A 20,807-nucleotide genomic window follows, 5' to 3' on the forward strand; every position below is an offset into this window, starting at 1 on the left:
TCCTCATGTACGATGAAGGGGAACTTGCCCTTTAAGCAAGTCGTCGAAGGATATCATCAAATGCCCCCTACCAGTATAACCTATACGTGACTGCCATGTTGTTGCACTTTAATCAATGTTACTGTCATGTTATTGTTGTTGCTGTTGTTGTTGTTGTTACTGCTGCTTCTGTGGTATGCTGATACTGCAATTAAATTTAATCACTTTACTTCCATCGAACAAAAATCGATACATAATACAAAGTATGCAAGCAATACAAGTTAGTTTGTACATATACAAAATGCATATTCGAATGAATGTATTAGTGTGGGACAAACAATGTATACTTTGCAGGAATGGTAAATAAATCGATAAAAAAGAGTGATCCACTAAATAGCACAGCTTATAGACGTGGATCACACGGCTAACAATATTCAAACAACATATTCATTAAAAAATATTTATGTTGAATAAAAACATTTGTTATGTAGCTGTTATGAAAGCTTTATAAAAGCTCATCATCAACAATACCTAAATCATATAGTATAACAGAAGAAGTATGACTGTAGTATACTTCCATGACTTCTTTTGTACGAGGCACCAAAGAGTATATGACAACTCACTAACAATGATTTCATCGGCAACTACAAAGTTGTATGTGCTTAGATAACCAAGCAACATTCCCTATTCAGGTAAGGTGGGTTTTTTTTTTTGTGTGTGTGTTTTTAAAGTTACACAGCAAAATATGAAAGATTTTGTTTCTATGTGATAAGATGCCGTACACAGATAAGAAACACCGATGTAATTATTGTAATACGCAGATAAGATGCGCTGTTGATGTCAGTGCCTGACATTTTCCCCTGTCAGTTTGTACACAGATGTAATCACTCTTCCAAAGGTAATTTCAGTAACTTTATCGGTATGTCACTGTCAACTGTTGAAATTTGACAGTACGATTGATACACAGAAAAACTTATCTTTGTTTAAATTGATTTACGGAAATAATACTGCATGAGAATATCATTCTGTGCATGTGCACACCATTTGGGGAGACTTAAAAGGCAATGAGATTATCACCTCGTGAACAATATATCTTTTAACCTTTAAGAATCACATAATCTTTCATTTTTTTTTTGTGTGTGTGTGTGTGTGTGTGTGTGTGTGTGTGTGTGTGTGTGTGTGTGTGTGTGTGCGTGTGTGTGTGTGTGTTTCATCGTACTCAATTTATTAGAACAGACGAAATGTGAAGCAGGGTTTACATTGCCCATAAAAAAAGTCACTTCGTAATTTATAAATTCGCACACAGGGACTTTCCGTGCGCATGATATATACGCAGAGGCATATAGTCATCTTTTTTTCTGATACTGTAAACTGCCGCCTTTCTTTTAATAGACAATAATCATCAGTCACTATCTAGAGATATCATGCGTTTGTTCTGTCTGTCTGTGTGTTCATCTGTCTGTCAATCTGTCAGTCTATAGTCGTTATCGCTAAAAGTAATATTACATGACCTGCTGTTATATAAGTTTTGATTATTTTTTATTTAAGGAGTGCTCGGCGAAGAAAACCAACGAATTCAAGTGTGGGATCAATCATTTAAGATTCTTCACTGTTGCGTAATAAGAGCAAGCGTGACACATACAAGCAGGCGCGCATCACAGGGAAATTGTTCTGCCTTTACATGTACCTATACATCGTAGCTCAGGGGGATCTACTTGTACTTTCGAAACTTTCACCCTCCGTCTCATTAAATTCGGATTCCCATATTTGAATAATACATGAATTAGGTTTCTGCCAGAAGACGCTATCTGCCAAGCGGAAGTTTTAATCTACTATGCAAATCCTGGCTCGTGATTAGATGGCTCGTGTAGATCGAATAATGCTTATTATTGGCATATTGCCACAAGTGTTTTCTCGGTGAAAGGTGTGGAGGGAATTGATTTTTCTTGGAATTCCCACTCAACAATTTGTGCCACTCTGCCACTTTAATAACATTATCACACATCATTGAAGGCATCAGAATCCCTTCCTAAAATAATTCAGCACGCACTTTCATAAAATAAAAGAAAAAGAATCTTGCTTCCGACGAGTGACCAATGAGAAAAAAAAAATTATCTGTGGGACAGGGGCATAGTGCTTGCGTGTATATATGTCACTATATGTGCACGAATAGTTATTTTGTTGTGTGTGTGTGTGCGTGTGTGTGTGTGTTTTATTTTTTATTTCTGTAGTTCATTTAGTTGTATTGTATCAACCTCAGTAAGGCTGTGTATGTAAGAATGTCACTTAAATGTTAACTGTTGGTATAAAGTTTAGTACTAAGTAATCACATCATCGTCACTCACATGTATTTTTGCATCAAACTCTCTCTCTCTCTCTCTCTCTCTCTCTCTCTCTCTCTCTTTTTCTCTCATATGATCAATTATATATGTGTATACATTTCTTTTCACTTAAGATAATGTACGATGTACTTTTCAAGTGCACTTACAAAAATCCTTGGGTGCATGCATTTTACGTTTTTAACATGTACTACCGTAAGCTTCCCTTTTTTGATAGTATAGTAAAGCAAAAATAACAGTCGGATCTACCAGGACATTTTGAAATATCAGTTCCTCGGAGTATCGTATTCATCAGGATTGTCTAGAACAACACGAACTTTCTTAGGATTGAGAAGTTGGGACTTTGATTAGCACAGATCTGAAATCCTCTCCCTGGCAAATGTAAGCATGGTTTGCATCAGTGTAACTCGAGGCTCGTATGACATTCTCTTCCTCCCCAACTCCGAGATGCATCAACTGTCAATAGCTTCAAAGACTCATTAAAAATTTACCCTTTTTCGCACTGTTATGCTCTATAATATTCAGTATAAGATTAAGTTATTTCTGTTTGTTTGTTTGTTTTTCTGTTTATACATAATGTTATGAAAGTGAAGCGCATAGAGAATTATGCTTGTATTATGCGCAATATAAGATGTGATATATATATACATATATATATGTATATTATCTATTTATATAATATTCTATATATTCTATTTCGTTGTGAAGAACTTACCCCTTTTCATAATTCCACCTGTTGAGAGAGAATTTTGTTTTCACGACTCTTTCTTGCTCCATCCAAATCCCTGCGTGTCTTTTCTTCTAACTTGTTCACACTTTATCTATCTTTTCTCGTTTCTGTATACGTTAGATAATAACATAACAATTACAAAATGGTATTGCGAGAAAGGATACGTGGATAAGATGCTCATATGTAAGTAAGATCTTCATATAAGCATAAGATGAATATTATGGAAGTATATAATTTATAGGATATGTAAGTATGAGAATATATAAGTATCATGCTTTTTTACAGTACATCCCCTATACTGCCATGGCTGCATGCTAATGTTCATAAATCTGGACTTAGGTCGATGTAAAATAGCTGCTAGCGGATCGTTTGATTCTTTTATGAATATGTTCAAATAGATAAAATAGTACTTGTTTTCTTAATTGTTATGTTCGGAGACACGACGGTTCATCGTTATTTGTTTCATTCTGCACACTTTTGGTAACTGGAATAATGTTCTTTGGATGAATATTGTAAGTATGATGAAGATTAATAAAAGGGGAGAATATGGGTTAAATTCGGTCCTTAGCTCGACACAAACAAACAAACACAAACACTTACACACACACACACACTTACACCCACACCCACACCCACACCCACACCCAGGTTCAACACACAGTCACTCGCGGACACAGTTACTGTTGTGCTAAGAAATGTATGCGTTTAAAAAATCCTTTTTGGAAGGAAGTATTCACAGCTTACGGTGATTTACTTTCTGTTTATTGTAATCATTTCCAGTGTCAACTCTTGTGGAAAAATGATAAGACAATTGAAGGGAATGTATAGTTTTTGAAAAGATTATGACATAAAAAAGAAAGAATTTGTTGTGTGAATGATATGTTAGATGAAAGAGGAAATGTATTATCATTTATTCCTTTTAAGAAGAAATACGATGTGGATTATAATCTTTCAGATTATTTTGGAATGTGTCAAGCAGTAAAGAAAGCAGGTTGTGATAGAGGTATATGAGTAAGATGGAAAAGTTTTGTCAATCAACCGTGATACCCGATGTTTCAGATTTTGTTATTAAACAACGCAAAGGATGTTCGCATATTCATGGTGTTTTGTTGAAGAATAGAGTATATCAATGTAAGCATTTTTTTTTAATGGCAGCAGTTTTGATACAACTATAGAGGGGGAAAATGGCAATTATTTTCGTTAGCCCCGTACAAGAGTACGCCGGTTGTGAATTTACGTTGGCCTCAGTTCAAAATAATAATACTTAATAAAATTGTATATACGAATAAGATGTTGAATAGAATTGGATTGATTGAAAGAAAAGAATGTTCGTTTTGTAACGTGTTCCTTAAAACTTTGATACATTTTTAGTGAGTGTCAATGTTTATAGAATATTGGCGGAAGTAAGAGAATCGATTAACGTTAATATCGTTTAAATTAACGTTTAGAAATTATTCACGACGGAAAATAAATTATTTGGTTTTAGGATATTAGCAATTCCGCTTTGAATTGTATTACTATATCTATGCTTGTAAGAAATGATATATGATTGTAAAATAAAAAGAATGATACCTCATGTTTATTTATGTAAATATAGCATTTGAGGGAATATTATGACAATGAAAACATTATTGCAAGAAATAATCAAGTGTTTAAGAAAAACATGGTGTCTTTCCAGACACCTGTTTTCTTGATATGTATGATTTATTATGATGGTGTTAGTCAGGATATTTCAATACTTGTTTGAAATATGTGTTAAGATGAATTTCAAACGTTTTTTGAAGAATAATCCCAGGGGGGGTATGTAAGTTGGTGCTGTCTTGGAGTGAACAGTGATATACAGTATATAGTGATTGTGTTGATTCTGTCGATCTGCAGCAAACAAAACAAAAGAAAACAAAAGGGTCACTTTTTGGACATGTTTTACAGCTCAAAAGCTCAATAGCCATTTACAAAGAGCAGTCATATTTATGGTGAGCTGGAGAGGTGTTGTAGAAGGGACTAACAAATCATGCCAAGTCACAAAAGTGGATGAATGTTTGTTTGAGTGAGATGGCGCGGCGCCAGTACCTGTCCATAATTGGACCCGATACAATGTACTATAAGACATCACTGTGGCGGAACTGTACTGGTTGGACAGCACTTCACGTGAAAGAATTCGCAAGTCTTCCTTCTCTTTTTTTTCCCCATTATGGGAAACGTCCACCATCGAAAGGTCCGTACCAATGTGTGTGTATGTGATAATAAGTCTGTGTATGGCTGTATTAAGCGAATGGGTAGGCGCGTGTGTGTATGATTGTAAGAACTGGTATGAGAGCTTGCGGCCCAGTGCGCCTGCTTCGACTGCATCCGTCGCCTGTTCCTCGAAACGGGACACGAACAAGCCACAGAACTCTTGTTCAAACGTGCTTAATTTGCACGCTCTGCCGCAAACGGCGGTGGGACAGTCCCAAAAACCACACGCAAAATAATGCGCCCATCGGAATAGGCAAAAAGGTTGATGGAATATCCTGTGTCACTTCGATGTCTTTGGCGTGGAGTTTGGAAGTTCCTGCAAGGAATGTCTGACTATTTTCCTCAACTTGCGGCCGCTGAGTGAAGGTGAGATATTCATACGGAGCACACCGTAGCGCACATTTTCATCTGTGCAAACGCGACAGCGTCGCTATTTTCATTTCAAGTTTGATTTTCATTACTTTCTTTATAATCGTGATATATTTCCTGAATAACTAACCTCAATGTTCTATATCCTATTCTACGGAAGAATCCTTTAGAAATTGACAAAGATACTACAGAGTGTGTTCCACATTACCACTTTCATACACGTACCTACACCATAGGACGGTTTACGAAGCCATGCACCATCGTGTGAGTTGTTGTCGTCTGTGATTTAGTGAATTTAAAAGATCTTTCTTTTTAATGGATATAACATGAGGAAGCATTAATTTTGTTTACAATTCCAGATGCTTTAAAGCATAGCGGAAATAGGCCTTTACATGATCATGTGAATTGTAACTCCGTATGTTTGTAGCGACCGCGAATTACACGTTGTGGTAATGTCAGCAAGGAGAAAGAAACTTTTCTTTTTCTACCTTTTTTTCTCTTTTTTTTTGGGGGGGGGGAATCGTCTTTGGTGTTTGTCATCATTTCATATGACATGATACTTAATGTATTATTCTTCTTCCATTAAGTGCAGGCTTAATACTTAATACTTTTGCACTTTTTGTGTGTGTATGTGTGTTAGTATTAATATGTGGGTTCACTTCACCGTGTTAGCACCCCGCTCTTCGCAATGGATGGATGAAGCGGGACGTGCATAAGTTGTGACTCTCTCAAACGCAGGACCTCCACGTTATGTCCTAGCCGAGGGACAGAGTATTTTGGGGACGAGAATGTTATGATTACACACAACATGCCTATAGGAAATGTTACGCAAAATGTAAAAAAAAAAAACCCACAAAAAACAACACAACACAAAACATGATCTTATTACCAGTGCTAATAGAAACAGTACATACGGACTTAAAAGAAAAGAGGGGAAAGAGAGGGAGAGTAAAAAAAAGTATAGCTGGAAGGTCTTACATTGTAACTTGTTTGTGTGAGTTACAGTGAGTCACTCTATGAGCGATGTCACTGAGTGACTTTTCTTATAGATCCACTCTTGCTAAGACGTTCGATCATACCTAAATAGGTTTTAAAGGATTATTTCCATTGCCCGTTAAGGTTAATCCCACATACACCATGCCGTTCCACCTCCGAAAAGTCTTTTCTTTTCTTTTCTTTTTTCACGCTATACTTATACGTAGACTTAAATTGACGAGTCTCGACCGCCGTTCAGAATGGGCGGACGACAATAACAGTCTTTTCAGCTCACCAAACTACTCTAGTCTTCCATTCCCCAATAATGTACGAGGTAATGTTCTTTGTGGCCGGTATGGTGGCGATGAAAAGACTGCCTACGTCAAGAGCTCTATAGTCCTATTACCTTGCACTGAACACCTGTCTGGTATTACAGTGGTACAATGGAGCCAAAAAGGACTGTTCCCGTAGCTCCGGTGGTATGCAAGGGGGAATGGGGAGGGGTAATGGCGAAGCAGTGTTATATAAACTTAGCGCTTTTGTTATTTCGGTATAATGCCCGAGTTTGGATCTATCTCCTCCGTTGTTTACGATTTTCCTTCGCCTGTTCGCTTTCTACATCGTTCACTTCTCCTGTGAGTACATGCTTTTTCATATCTTCTTTGCTTCTTTTCCTCTTTTCTTTAATACTTTCCTTCCCCCTTCTCTTCCCCTAACGATTTGTCTCATCTTCTGTACATCACTATACAATTGCTCCAATTTTAGTCACATCATGAACATAAACATTAATTGAAAAGATTGGATGTCTGGATCTTTTGTATCATGGTTATTTTAAAGAACATAATACTTGATTGAGCATGTTTCCCAACAGCACCCTAGAAGCCTCATAGAAACAGGTTCTTAACAGTCGAATGCTAAAATGTATATTCATCATAACAATCATTGATCTGCATCTGGATATAGTTTTGTCGTTGCCGCATATTGGTAGGCCCTATATCGTTTTTAACTTTGACCTAAATATTTCCAAAGAGCTAGTTTATTCAATCGATGAGGAAAGATTGTCCCAGTCCCTTCGTCATTTACGTATTTTAATCATTGGCAAACAAACAAAAAGAGGCTAATGTGCTTTTGGTGCACTTTTTAGTATCGTGTGCTATATCAACAATTAGATGGAAACTGAAACAACGGACACTGTTGATGAAGCATGAGTGGAACCTTGAGAATCAGATTTCATGTCGAAGACTCTTGAGGAGTTTACACTCGTTAACTCTTTTAGGACCACTGTCACATAATGCTCTTGTCATTGTGTGCAGATTATGGAGTCCGTTTGCCGATGGTAATGGCCGAGTTAAAGTGCAAAAAAACACTCTAACTTTTTCAACATCTTTAACAACCTGTATCGAGATTACAGGCGACTATTTATGTATTTGAAAGTTTACATGGTGATGTAAAGGAGAAGAGGTATATAATGTTCATGTAGTCCTTGAAAGGATTTGTTGTTTGACAAAAGAAGATCCTGGAAAGAGGAGAGTAAAGAAGGGAAGCGACATAAAGGAGATGAGAGTGTTGAGAGGTTAAGGCAGACGACTTGATAATATCATCCATTGTACAATATTGTTGTATCTCTTGGGGTGTTATACATGTACCTAGCAATATGTCTTATCCGTGGTAACGCTTCAACGTCTGATAATCTGTGCATACAATGTTTCATCATAGGGTTCCATAAGTTTCATGTTAGAGATTATCAAGCAGAGGAGTGAAGGTTGATGTGTGCGTTTTCTTCAATTTGTTTCTCCCCACAAAATAATGAAATATAAATATTACATAACAGGAAGACAAACTGAAGAAAACTCACATCTCAAGTTTCATGTTATCGTTGTCGCTTTACATAATATTATCTACAGTATTCTACAGTAGTAAGTCAATGGGTTATTAGCACTTTGATTCCTGGAAATATCGTTCCTTGTTTCAGTTATTTACATTTCGAAAGCGTAAAACTTTTTTTTTCCCCAGTAATATAATCTTTTCAAGAGGGGCTTGAGAATACAACCATCTTCCCAGGCAAAGAGACACCTCCTGTAGCCTCTATTCTTTACAAAATCGAGTTAAACTAATCATTTCCACATACATTCAATCTCTGATATTACCTAATTTGTAGTCAAATTCCGTATACATGTATATCAGAATCATTAGTATAATAGCCTGCATAGTTTGCAATTTCAAATGTATATCACGTCTAACTTCTTTTTTTTTTTAATTTCTGCAATCATTGTTGGTACCCAATGGAAGAACTAAGTCTATGTGAACGGTACAAAACGGTGATTTTCTTTTCGATGTTTCTGTTGCTGCGTGTACCTGTCGAGTTGTTTGTGTACTTTATTTGTGTCTTGTTGTTTATTCTGCTGTTTGAATATGCTCTAGACTATATAATTATGTTCCATAATGTATTGGTCGAATTTAGTCCTACAAGATTATCCAAAAGAATAAACAATGGATGAACTGTTACTCGTGCGGAGTGGTCTATAGGACTGCTGTCATAATGTGAAACTTACATTGCATTATAAGACAGTAAGACAGCTACAGATATACCCCCCCCCCCAGTATTACTGCCCTATAATCTGATAATAGCATTATACCCCTACAGTAACTGTGCACCGCTAGCGACCATGAACATCCGCTTTGATAATGCTGAACTCCTTATTACAAACCATTATTATCAATGACTGAAAACGTGAAAGAGAAAGAATGAAAAAAAACCCAACAAACAAAGAACGCTATTGATATACACGTATGTTTTCATGATATAAAGTAAGGATTACAATAATAGTGACCTTATTGCAGAAAACTGACAAACTGTAAGGGAGTCTTTGTGATAGACAAGAAGCAGTGGGACCAGTTAGAGTCGTTATATCGCATGATTGCAGCCCTTCTCATAGCTTAATCCTTTCAATGCATGTCCGCCTATGGTCTCTTTTTATTATAAATGAGAGGTTGCCTCTTCAGGGCTTATTACAATGATTCAACATTCACCCAATCTGCATGGACAGTTCATGGTTCATGCGTCTTAACAAAGGTGTTTTTCCCCCTGATCTTTGTGATCCCTATGTTACATCTTACGTTCGTTGCACCCCTTTCTCATGTTTTTTTTTTTTTTTTCAGGCAGGATAACGTAATTTCCTAGAACCACTCTACTTTTTTTTTTCATTCTCATTTTTTCCGCATAGTCATTCTTTCCAATGCAACAGCTGCACCTTTGGAGTTGAGTAAGCCAGGCTTGTGCTTTTCTCCAATTTGAATCCCCCTTTCTTAAAGAAACAAAATATAAACACTTGCTTCCATCTTTTCTCTAGCAAAATGATCCTTTTTCATTCATTTCATGCGTTCATTTTTTTCATCACTTCATCATGACGACAATAACAATGAGATCAGATCATAGTGGTAATATTTCAAAAACTAATAATGGCAATGCTCATCGTTAAAGAGGGGAGTATCGGTTTCGTCATAATAACGACATTTCTTCCTTGACTACTACTGGTATACCATCACTATCATAGGACCTACTCCTGCTGTATACTCTTAACTCCTTGCCACTTATAAATCTCTTGGTCTTGCGACTGTTCCTGCAAAATGTCTTTCTGCGATCTGCAGAAACCATGGCAACGGAACATACATGTATTTCGATGGGGTATATAGATTATGCCCGCTGTCACTATACACCTGTACCCCTCTTGGCGCCAATTTTCAGTGAAAGTAAAGAATGGTATTTTGTTTACTGAGTAAGAAAGTTTGTTTTCTCACCAGAGACCTTTCCTCGGGACAAAGAAGATCATATATCCTGACTCTTTATTTCCCACCCCCTCCCCGCATGTTTTCGTATTCTTTCTTTCTTTCTTTTTTATTCCAGAGTGCTGTCCATTTGGAATTTGTCGCTGTGTAAGCATTCGGCTCCTTAAACTCTGTAAGATATACCACTAGAATGGCCTCAGTGGGGCACTGGTAGAAGAATTTCGTAATCTTTCCAGAGGTACTGGGGTATATCTATTGGTGTTTTGTTCCGACAACGACTGCCACTAAACTGTTGGCCCATCACCTCTTGCGCGCTTTTGATTCTTTGTTACAATCTCCATATTACATAACGTATCACGCGCCATATCGATTTTAGCCAGGTCTCGAAATCCTTCGAGATTCAAAATATTTGGAACACATTGGCGAGCTTATCCCATTCGCTTGGTGTTTTGTTGATACAGAGCATTGCGTTCTCATATGTAAACGGTTTTCTTTTACGTATATGTATATATGCATTGCTGTTAAAACTCTAACTGTTGTCCTACAAACACTGACAGTTTTGTATCTGTGATCAGGGAATGGTCAAAACTATACAAGATTGTAACTTAACAACCAAACACATTTTGACAAACTTTATGCTGTCATGTCTAATTTGATAGCAATGAAATGTTATTCTTGGAGACATGACTAAGTAAATGAAGGGAAACTCGAATTTGAGGATATACACTGTACTCAAATTGACGTGTTTACTGGTCAACATGCTATAGTACCTTTGTTCCTAAATTGTACAGATATTTAAGAGTTATACCTCTTGCTTGGAGGTATATATGCACATTCCTATACATGGTCATCACAGTTTTATTTCAGCGAGACAATAATACTTCTCTTTATAATTTCATTCAGTGATTTCAAGCAGTGCTCCAAAATGAATTGCTTAATTGCCATCAGCCTTCATCGACCACTCTCCTAAGCGTATATATTTTACAGGTTTATAGCAAATAACTTTTACAGAGCTTTCCTCCTATTTCACTCAAAAGAAAGATAGACAACAGTACATGCATATCCACAAAGTACCGCGCAAACCACCTCTGTAATTATGCCAGGCTAATCATCTGTAAAATGATTGCAATATGATTATAGTATTGTATGTCATGGAAAAAAGCTTTTGTTATTATACACTGTGTTCTATTTGATTTTTGGAAGTTTGTATGGACATCTATTTTTCTATTCAAAATACCATTTGAATATTCCCACAAACATAGATCTAATAGAGCTCAAGTATAACCCAGTATATCCATGAAGTCTAGATATATACATGTAATTGTTCACATTGACATAATTTCCAATGTAAATTGTTAAGTAACACTGTGGTGGGGAAGAACTATACATGAGAAGATTATCTGTATAACCAAGTTTAGGTATATAAAATGTACATTATTGCTGGTCCCACGTACATTGTATACATAAAAGTATATGCCCATTCATATGGGATAGTTATGGCAATATAAAGTATGAATATTGCAAACTAAGTTTAATGTATACAATGCCCTTCAACTCTGCTCCTTATTGTGAAGATCTGTGAATTTTTTTTATAGCTCACATGCACTTTTTATTTCCTTAGTTGCATAATTATCATTACATTGTATACACATCTGTCTTAGATGTAAACATTTCCGTTATACATGTGATAAACATTATTGTTCACATCCACCCTTCTGAGTCGATAAACACATGTGTATACACGTAATTGCGTTACTGTTGTATACATGATTATTGATATCATAATAATTGTTATCAATATGAAGATATTAATATTTCATTGTTACTGCGTTTCGTAATCGCTGTCGTCTGATCAATATTACCCTTATCATTATCATAAGCAAACTTAAGGCAAGCTTCCTGGAGTGAACTCTTCTATGCAAGCTGCCGACACGACACTCAATCACCAGAACAAACTCAGAGCTCAGACGAGCCGTGTTATTCTCAAACGAGCTCAAATCTCCCAAAGACGATCCGAAATACACAGCTCAAAAGTTCTTTGACAAAAATAAATGTTATAGATACAATTCCACTCTCTATGAAGGTGGCGGAGATAATAAAAGGGGGCTATAACCAAAACGAACAAAATGGTAGAAATCACACTAGGAAGAAATCGGAAAGTTGTGCATGCTTTCACGAAGTATATAGTGAAATGAGTCAAGACCACTCAATTTGCAAAAGGGTGAGATATTGGGGTGCTGACATCATCGCTTTATCGTAATTATATAATTGTTCCGAGAAAAGGTGAAACTTCAAAACTCTATGACTATATAATATAGTTCATATCAGTATGTCCAGTTTCGCTACATCTTGTATATAGCACTCTGTATTCACTGTGGATTACAACGTAAGTCAAGTGGAATATACATGTATGATACGTACATATTGCACTGTTAGATTATGCTAATTAGATGTTTTGAAAGCAGAGACATCCAACGTATACTTTCATTTCCTTTTCATCAACATCAACCCCCATTACGTGTCTTCATTCAATTATGTTCTGTCACGTTTCTCTCGTCTAATTGGTTATTTATACCTTCTTTTTCCGGTAGACTCATAAAGCACTCACGTATACTGTAGATAAGATACTCGGTTTAATGCGGTCATGATGATTAATAATAGTTTGCTGCCCTTTTAGGCAATTTGCATAATCTTAAACTTGCGAGCTAATCACGGCCAGCTTGTTAGCGACACCAACGTCAGACTGTTAATCTATCGATCGTCTTTTATTTTGTTTCCCGGAAAGCTTGGAAGTTGATTATAAAGAATATACGGGGAGGATATTAATTTGATCATGAGATGCGGGCAGAGAATGTGAGTGTGTTGTGTCATTTAAAGTGTTATTTAAAGTGTCATTTAAAGTGTTTAAATTACTGGGTGCTATTGTGCTAAATGTGTGTTCGTGTTTGTTTGTGTGTGTGTGTGTGTTTGTGTGCATTTGTATGTGAAAGTGTGCGTTGGCGGATAACGCTTTGCCGCCTGAGGTAGATCATTTCTCAGAACAATGGCCTCGAGGCGTTGTTTTCCTTATTGTCCCGGAAAATTCGCTTTATTTTCACCCTAATTTTAGATAAACATGCAGGCACACATACGTAATTTATATCACGCGCCAAAATTATCGCTGTCCTTTGCAGCAAGTCCACGTCAGCATAATATCAGAATCTATGCTGACCCTTAAATTTGTGTGTGGGTGAAGATGTGAGTCTTCGTGTGTGTGTGTGGGGGGGGGGATACAGAGACCTATTTTGTAACTTAAGGAGAGAGAGAAAGACAATCATATAAAAAGACGGATGCATGTATTAGTAAACGACTATCATTTATTCACAACGGTGTTATCATTGATGGTCATGTGCTTGTCGATGGAGTAGTCAATTAGTACAGGAGAATTTGGTGGCGTATACTTACTACGTCACGAATGGCTGAAAATCACATCAGTTCCTGATGGAAAAACAAACAAACAAACAACTACACTTTTTTCATGTTATGGGAGCCTGAAACAAATATCCACTTTGGAATGCGACAGACTTGGCCCAACTCAAAGAAATCTGCTAAACATAAACACGAATTAACTACGAAGGGCATTACAGTGACGCACTAACATTTTTCTTGTGTTTAGATCATTATTCAATTACACTGTATATCTCATTTTTAGCCTTTGCTTCAGGCTTGTAAAATGCTGTCATGACGTCATCTATTTTACTCTTAGTCTGTCTGTCGTAGTAATTGAATAGGTCATCTTCTCCCACGTAATGTATTCTGAATGCTATCATTTTCTTTGCAAGGATGGTTCCTTATTGTTATATTTTTTTGGTCTGTACAAATCTAATCATTCGTCTACTTGTTTATCTTCCAGGCCAACTTTCTATATTATTTTGATCTCACCATACAATAAGATTATTTCAAAATTCATGTCTTCAAGGTAACATTTTCATTTTGCAAAAAAACTAGATTAACATATTCCTAAATTCCCTGGAAATCATGTATATAGTAAATGATAAATGCTGAAATTCTCTGCATATCCAAGTGAATAGATAAATCCAACAAAAAAAAATGTTACCAAGAGACTCTGTATTGCAGAATTGTATTAGGATTGCATGAACCAATGTTTCCACCTAAAAGAGAAAGGTGTAAATAATTCCATACCACTGAAGAGAATTTGAATACAATGCAGTTTACATCGACCGTTGCTGCCGATGAATGCGTTTTGTGGACTCCAGATCATTAACCGGTTCCACAATAATTGTACAATGCGTACGTATACAACATGATAATCATGCGATATCAAGCGATATGCGTCGTTCTCTGTTGATACAATTTACAATGAGCCTTTGAACATTTCGACTGCCAATTGCATTGAAGTGCGCCACTGTATAAGTCGCAATAATGTTGTTCTCTGGAAGGATTCATTCCTATTGAGTTTCCCCCTTTTTTGAGAGTTATGAATCTGGCACGTTTGTCATTCTATAAACTTTGTGCAATGATTCCTCTGGGGGGTGTTTCATGAAGGAACTTGTTGGATAAAATATCTGACAAGTCAATTATAGCCGACATGTTTTGAGAAATTCTTTCGTCTGATTGACTGATTTCTCTGAACTTGTCGGATATAATTGACTTATGGGACATTTTATCCGACAAGTTCCTTCATGAAATGCCCCCCAGGACTAACAAGTCTTAAAACGAGAACAAAATATGAAAAAGGATTATTATACCTCCATTTTAGCCTGCTGTATACAAGTCATCAAACCCTGGTTCTTTCTTATTGGTTTAATTCTGAAGCTAATCAATCAAAAATTTAAAAAGAGACTTCAGCACGAATATAATAATTGTCATCTGAATTCACAATGATCTGCACTCTATTTGGTTACTTGAACACGAAAGTGAACTCAAAAACATGATTAGAAGCGTAGACCTGCAGGGCCCCATAAGTTAATTTAAAAAAAAAATGTTGCTGTGATAACAACTCCTGCTGCAGTGTCAATCGTCATGGTAATGACAAGAATCCAGCTTCCTGATTGGCTGTTGCTACAGGAAGTTGCTATTCTAGCAAGAGTTGCCATCCTTACATCTTTTATGAAATGAGACCATGGAGAACAATATTATGATATGTATAGGCTCTTATTGTTCCATCTACACGCATGCTCTGACTGAGATACTTTTACACAAGCTACACCGTATCTAAACCACTCAGGGCCTATACTCAACCATGCAGTGTCGACTGAATTCCCTTTACTCACATTTTGAAACAGTACTATATCTTGATAAATCAATAACGTCAAAAGCTATACATGGTTGTACATTAAAGAACTACTCCAGTATTAGTCAATCGTCTGCTACTAGACTGGAACCATGGATGTAAGAAAATGTTAAATCTGTGATAGCTGATATGCACTGTATGAGTAATATAACGAACTAACGTTTTGTTGCTGGCATGCAGATGTCAATCAGCTTTGTATAGATATCTGTATAATATTATATTGTGTGTGCATCGCTGGTTCTGCAGGTAATCTTTTGGGATGAGCGGCTTTGGGACCAAGATTTTCCTTATGATTTAAAAGACCATCTACAATATTATACAGGTACCGCGTCAAAAACTTTGCTTGTTCATTAAGGTGTAAACCAATTTTAACCAATCATCTGTAGCTATGCGCAGTATACCATGCACCTGTACGAATTTGATCTATCAGAGGACAGGTGATACCCATTAATGGGTATATATATATAATCTTGCGAAATGAGGCCACTTCCTTACCTGCAGAAATTAAAGTCGCTTTTATAAGATTATTGCAAGCGTATTTGCACATCCACTCTGTCTATGTGCATTGTTGATACTGTATACCATCACTGGGATCAGAGGCGTTTGGATCGACATAGGCTTATAACTATAAATAAAATCTCTACATCTCAACTATTATTATAAGCCATCTCCTCGGTTAGATTTTTGGAATTCTAACGGCAAGTTCTTCAAGTAAGTAGAAATTTTTATGTGCAACAATGTATCAATATTGGTCATTTGCAAGTGTAGATTATCATTCTGTGAGCCTGTTCGCCTGAGCAGGTTGAGCCTTTTGTTGAAGATGACGTGACATGTGACATCCTTATTGTAAACATGCGCTTTTATCAAATATTTCACTATAGGATGAGCTGGAACAGACATGTTTTATCATGTGTGCTTTCCCAGCGTAAGCGTTTTATAAAAATGTTTCGTCATACAACCACGTTAAATTAGTTCCAAATTGTTTCCAAAAGACATATATCGAAAAGTTATGTACGGCCTAGGATTGCATCTAGCATAACATCCGATAAGAATGCAGATTACGAGATGGTCTTTTTATTGTATTTCTGTGAGTAGAGTTAGATGTTTTCTTTCCTCGTCCATGATGATCAACATTTCATCCTGGGTTTTTTTCTGTTCTGCTCTTCTTATGCCATTTTCCGATTCAAAGTTTCTCCCAGCATTTTCTGTCCCTGAGAGAATCACACTCTTTCCTACATTCTAACTAATGTTCCATGTGACTCATGTATCGTACACAAGTAGCCATGTAAATGAGCGTAGTCATAACACTTCTTCGAAGCGTTGCAATCTCGTCTCCCCTAATCGTTTATTTCATTGAATCATTCATTAAAAATTATTTGTTATTGTTGCCTTTGCATACCTCATGCGAAGTTGTTTACATGTATAAATTGCGAAGTACATGTACGCTTTTTCAAGGAATAAAGCAGGGTATACATATCACAATGCTCTGTCCAACTATATTGCTTCGCAGCAGCTACCGTAACTTGATTAACCACAATTCATTGAATGACGTCATTACAGAGTCGTTTATGTTTTCCGAATAAGAAGCTAACACTTGATCTGTATATATACGTATAATTCTTTTTCGAGTATCTCTTGTGGGAGTTGTGAATTTTATTTACCATTATCGTTTCTTATTCAAAAGCAATGTTAGGCAGCTTCTACATAATCGCTTGGATAAAGAACAGGCTTTTTTTGGTCCTGCTGCGAACGAGTTTGTGATAGATAAAGTCCTTTGGGACACCATACGTCTGCCACATGGTCCCACATGATTATCATATAGATCGACAACGGTTCAATTTATCACAATACTATACTGTATATCACCCAAAGATTTGCGTAGGGGGATATTTCAAGACTGCTCAATCATATTTCGTTCAGCATTTCCCTTAACGCAAGTATCACTGGAAAGATTTACTTTTGTTCTATCTGATGATGGACATGCTAGATGGTATTTTTAATACCTTTTGCGATGGAACTCTTCAATTATTCTGCATGCTCAAACACTAATAAGAGTGATTTGATAACTAACAGGTCACATTCAAATGAAAAATTTCACAATAGCAATTTTCGTCGCCTCAGTGATATCTAGAATGAAGTGTGGCACATTTTATATTGTGTACATCTCATAGGGCATAGTCCGCATACACGTGATCATCTTTACACTGTTCTATATCCCAGTGATCTACTGCTCAACGGCGCAAACATGGAAACCAGCTTTGAACAATAAGCGTGCAGCTGCAGAACTATGTAGTTTCTTGTCTAATCATTCTGGCGTTTTGCTGGGCAGTTTGAATTTGATTCATGATTACTAAAAAAACATACATTATAGGTCTACATGATGTATCTCAACGCTTCACGAGTGAGTTCTGTTGTTTCTAGATTTACAGTTTTAGTTATGTGACGGCCCTCTAACATGACATTGCAGTTCTATATGTATTGTTTGCCCCATAGTTCTGTCATAAGTATTTTATTTTGGAGTCAAAATGGGCTGAGCTTTCTATCATAACAGAATGTTCGTCAGAGGCAAAATCACATTTTGCCTCTGACGAATGTTCTGCTATGTTAGATCGAAAGCTCAGACCCACATTTCCACTCCACTTTACCCCACTGGCTCGCCACTTCTGGATAAGCAATTTTCAGCATTTTTTTGTTTACATGACTTGCATTTCATTACAATTCATTCTTCTTTTTTTTTTTTTTTTTTGGTAAGATTACCTGATGTATCACAAACGTGGCAACAACAACAACAACAAAAAGAAATCCCATCTTACGCTTAGAAGAGATATCTATGTAGGCTTACGTCTTTTTGAACGTCTGTTCGTTACGTACCAATACATTTTGTTAGTCACCCCATTATACTGCCGCTTCTGTAGTAACAGTGGCTGCGGTTTGTTCACAACTAACACCTCAAGATTACTCTATTGTTGTGAGGATTGCAGCTCCAATGCATGTACATGCATGTACCCCAAGTTGTTTATAATATGTATACTTGTACTCAGTCGGCATCAAGACATACATGTACCAAAGAGGTGGGAATCCTGGTCATTCAGTACGTCATAATGGATGAAGCAAAACTGGGCCGTCGGCAGGCAACCGTAGATGGCGGTATCATGGTTTTCTCGAATTGTTCTCTCTTCATCATTCGCAGATGTAATGGTTTATGAAATAATTTTGGTATTACAGCTTCTTTTGCGTGTTTTTTTTTCCTACCCTTTGCTTTCTGCTTCTTTATTTTTACTTTATTTTTTCGACAACATTTTATTTTTCATGATAGTGGTAATCTGATATCCACCATTTCCCCCTTTTTTTCATATCAATGCCAGAGGGAAACTAAGGAAATAAGCAGATTAGTTCGATGAAAAACGTCTAAGAAATTAATATAATTCAACCCTGGTAATGAAGGTATGAGTATGTCATACATTACCTTACTTGCAACATTCATGTGACTTTTGTCTCATTTTTCTACCAGGTTGCATGCTGTCGAAGTTGGCGTTATGGATAGCGACATGGATTCCACACAGCCTTTCGTGAATGCGTCAAGAGACGAACTGAGTGACGAGGAGTATCGCATGACGCTGACCACCAACATCGTCCTCTCCACGATTCTGGCCACCAGCTGCGTCCTCGGCATCATCGGGAACAGCCTCGTCCTCTTCATCTTCACGCTCTCCAAGAAACTCCAAACGGTCACGAACATCTTCATCGTCAGCCTGTCCATCACGGACCTCCTCGGCTGCTCGATGTTGCCCATCCAAATGATTGCATTCCTGAACTTTCGGGATGGATGGCCGCTGGCTGACTGGGTGTGCGAGATGTGTGGCGCCATCTGTCTCATCGCATTCAAGGCGAGCGTGGCGCACCTGGCGTTGATCAGCATCAATCGGTACGTGGTGGTCACGAAGTTCCGGTCGCAGTACTTGCGGATCTACAGCGTACGGAACGTGGTCCTCATGGTGCTCTTCGCTTGGCTCTTTCCAATCTTGTTAATCATGCTTCCGCCTGCTGCGGGGCTAGGAGAGTTGGGATACAACGAAAAGAACCAGGTCTGCGTCTTTGACGGCACCCCGTTCCAAATCCGAATCATTTACATGTTCGAGGAAATCCTGTTTGGAATATCTTTTATCGTCATCCTTGGTTGCTACGTGCTCATATACATTTACGTGAACAAGCAGCATCGCAATCTTTTGATCCTCTACAGCGAGCGAGAATACAGACCTGGCGTGAGAGACAATCAGCAAGATCCAGAACCGTCGACGGGATCAACCGGCTTGGATCACGACTCAGTAACCTCGACACAAAGCCACAACCAGGCTGTCTACACAATCGACACTCCAAAGGTGAAGAGGAAAACACAGGACCGAACGAAATCCTCCAGAGAGATGAGAAGAATGCTGTCGCGGCGGGAAATCGACATCACCAAAAATCTCTTCATCGTCGTCTGCAGTTTCTTCTTCTTCGTGCTCCCTTACATCCTGTGCATACTCACGTCGAGATGTTACACTCAGTACTTCAAATACACGGCATCCTTCCTCGTCGTCAACTCATGCACGAATCCCTTCATCTACTGCCTGAAGCACCCGAGCTTCAGAGAGGTCGCTTCGTGCTTGATAAGAGGGAACATCTCGCAGATTCCACACCCTTCGAACTGGCTGAAGAAATATCTGAACAGACAGTGCCATCGTAATGGAGAGAGCTGATGAGGGCGACCTCCTTTGTTTTGCCATCTCTCATGTTTTTCCGTACGCGATGCCGTCAATGGCAAAGTTTACTGTCTGATTAATGCCGTCATCTCTTGCGCCTCGTGTATAGCCGCTATAAGCATCTTAAGAATCTTGTCATATAATTCTCCGGCCTCTCGGTATGTGGTTTGAGAAAGAAGAAGTCTGCGAAACTCATATTCAAGATAAAACACCATGTGTGTGTGAAATATTACGCGTGACATGTTATTCTCGAAAAAAGTGCATTGTGTGAATCTGCATTGTTTTTTTCGCTTTCTCGGAATGCCTGAAGTATTTTTTTTTCTATCTGCTTACGACATTGCCAGGATCGTAACTGTAGA

At 37.5% G+C, this 20,807-nt stretch overlaps 1 protein-coding gene across 1 annotated transcript; it reads left to right on the forward strand.

Moving 5' to 3' along the window:
* Positions 1-19,242: 19,242 nt before the first annotated feature.
* LOC139718830 (G-protein coupled receptor moody-like) lies at positions 19,243-20,445 on the forward strand. Its single transcript, XM_071630295.1, has one exon. The coding sequence runs from the start codon at positions 19,243-19,245 to the stop codon at positions 20,443-20,445; it is 1,203 nt and encodes a 400-aa protein (XP_071486396.1).
* The last annotated feature ends 362 nt before the right edge of the window (positions 20,446-20,807 follow it).

The sequence above is a fragment of the Diadema antillarum genome, unplaced genomic scaffold, assembly GCF_040938485.1.
Source record: "Diadema antillarum isolate AM-2024a unplaced genomic scaffold, OU_Dant_1.0 scf00000100, whole genome shotgun sequence".
Lineage (NCBI taxonomy): Eukaryota > Metazoa > Echinodermata > Echinoidea > Diadematoida > Diadematidae > Diadema > Diadema antillarum.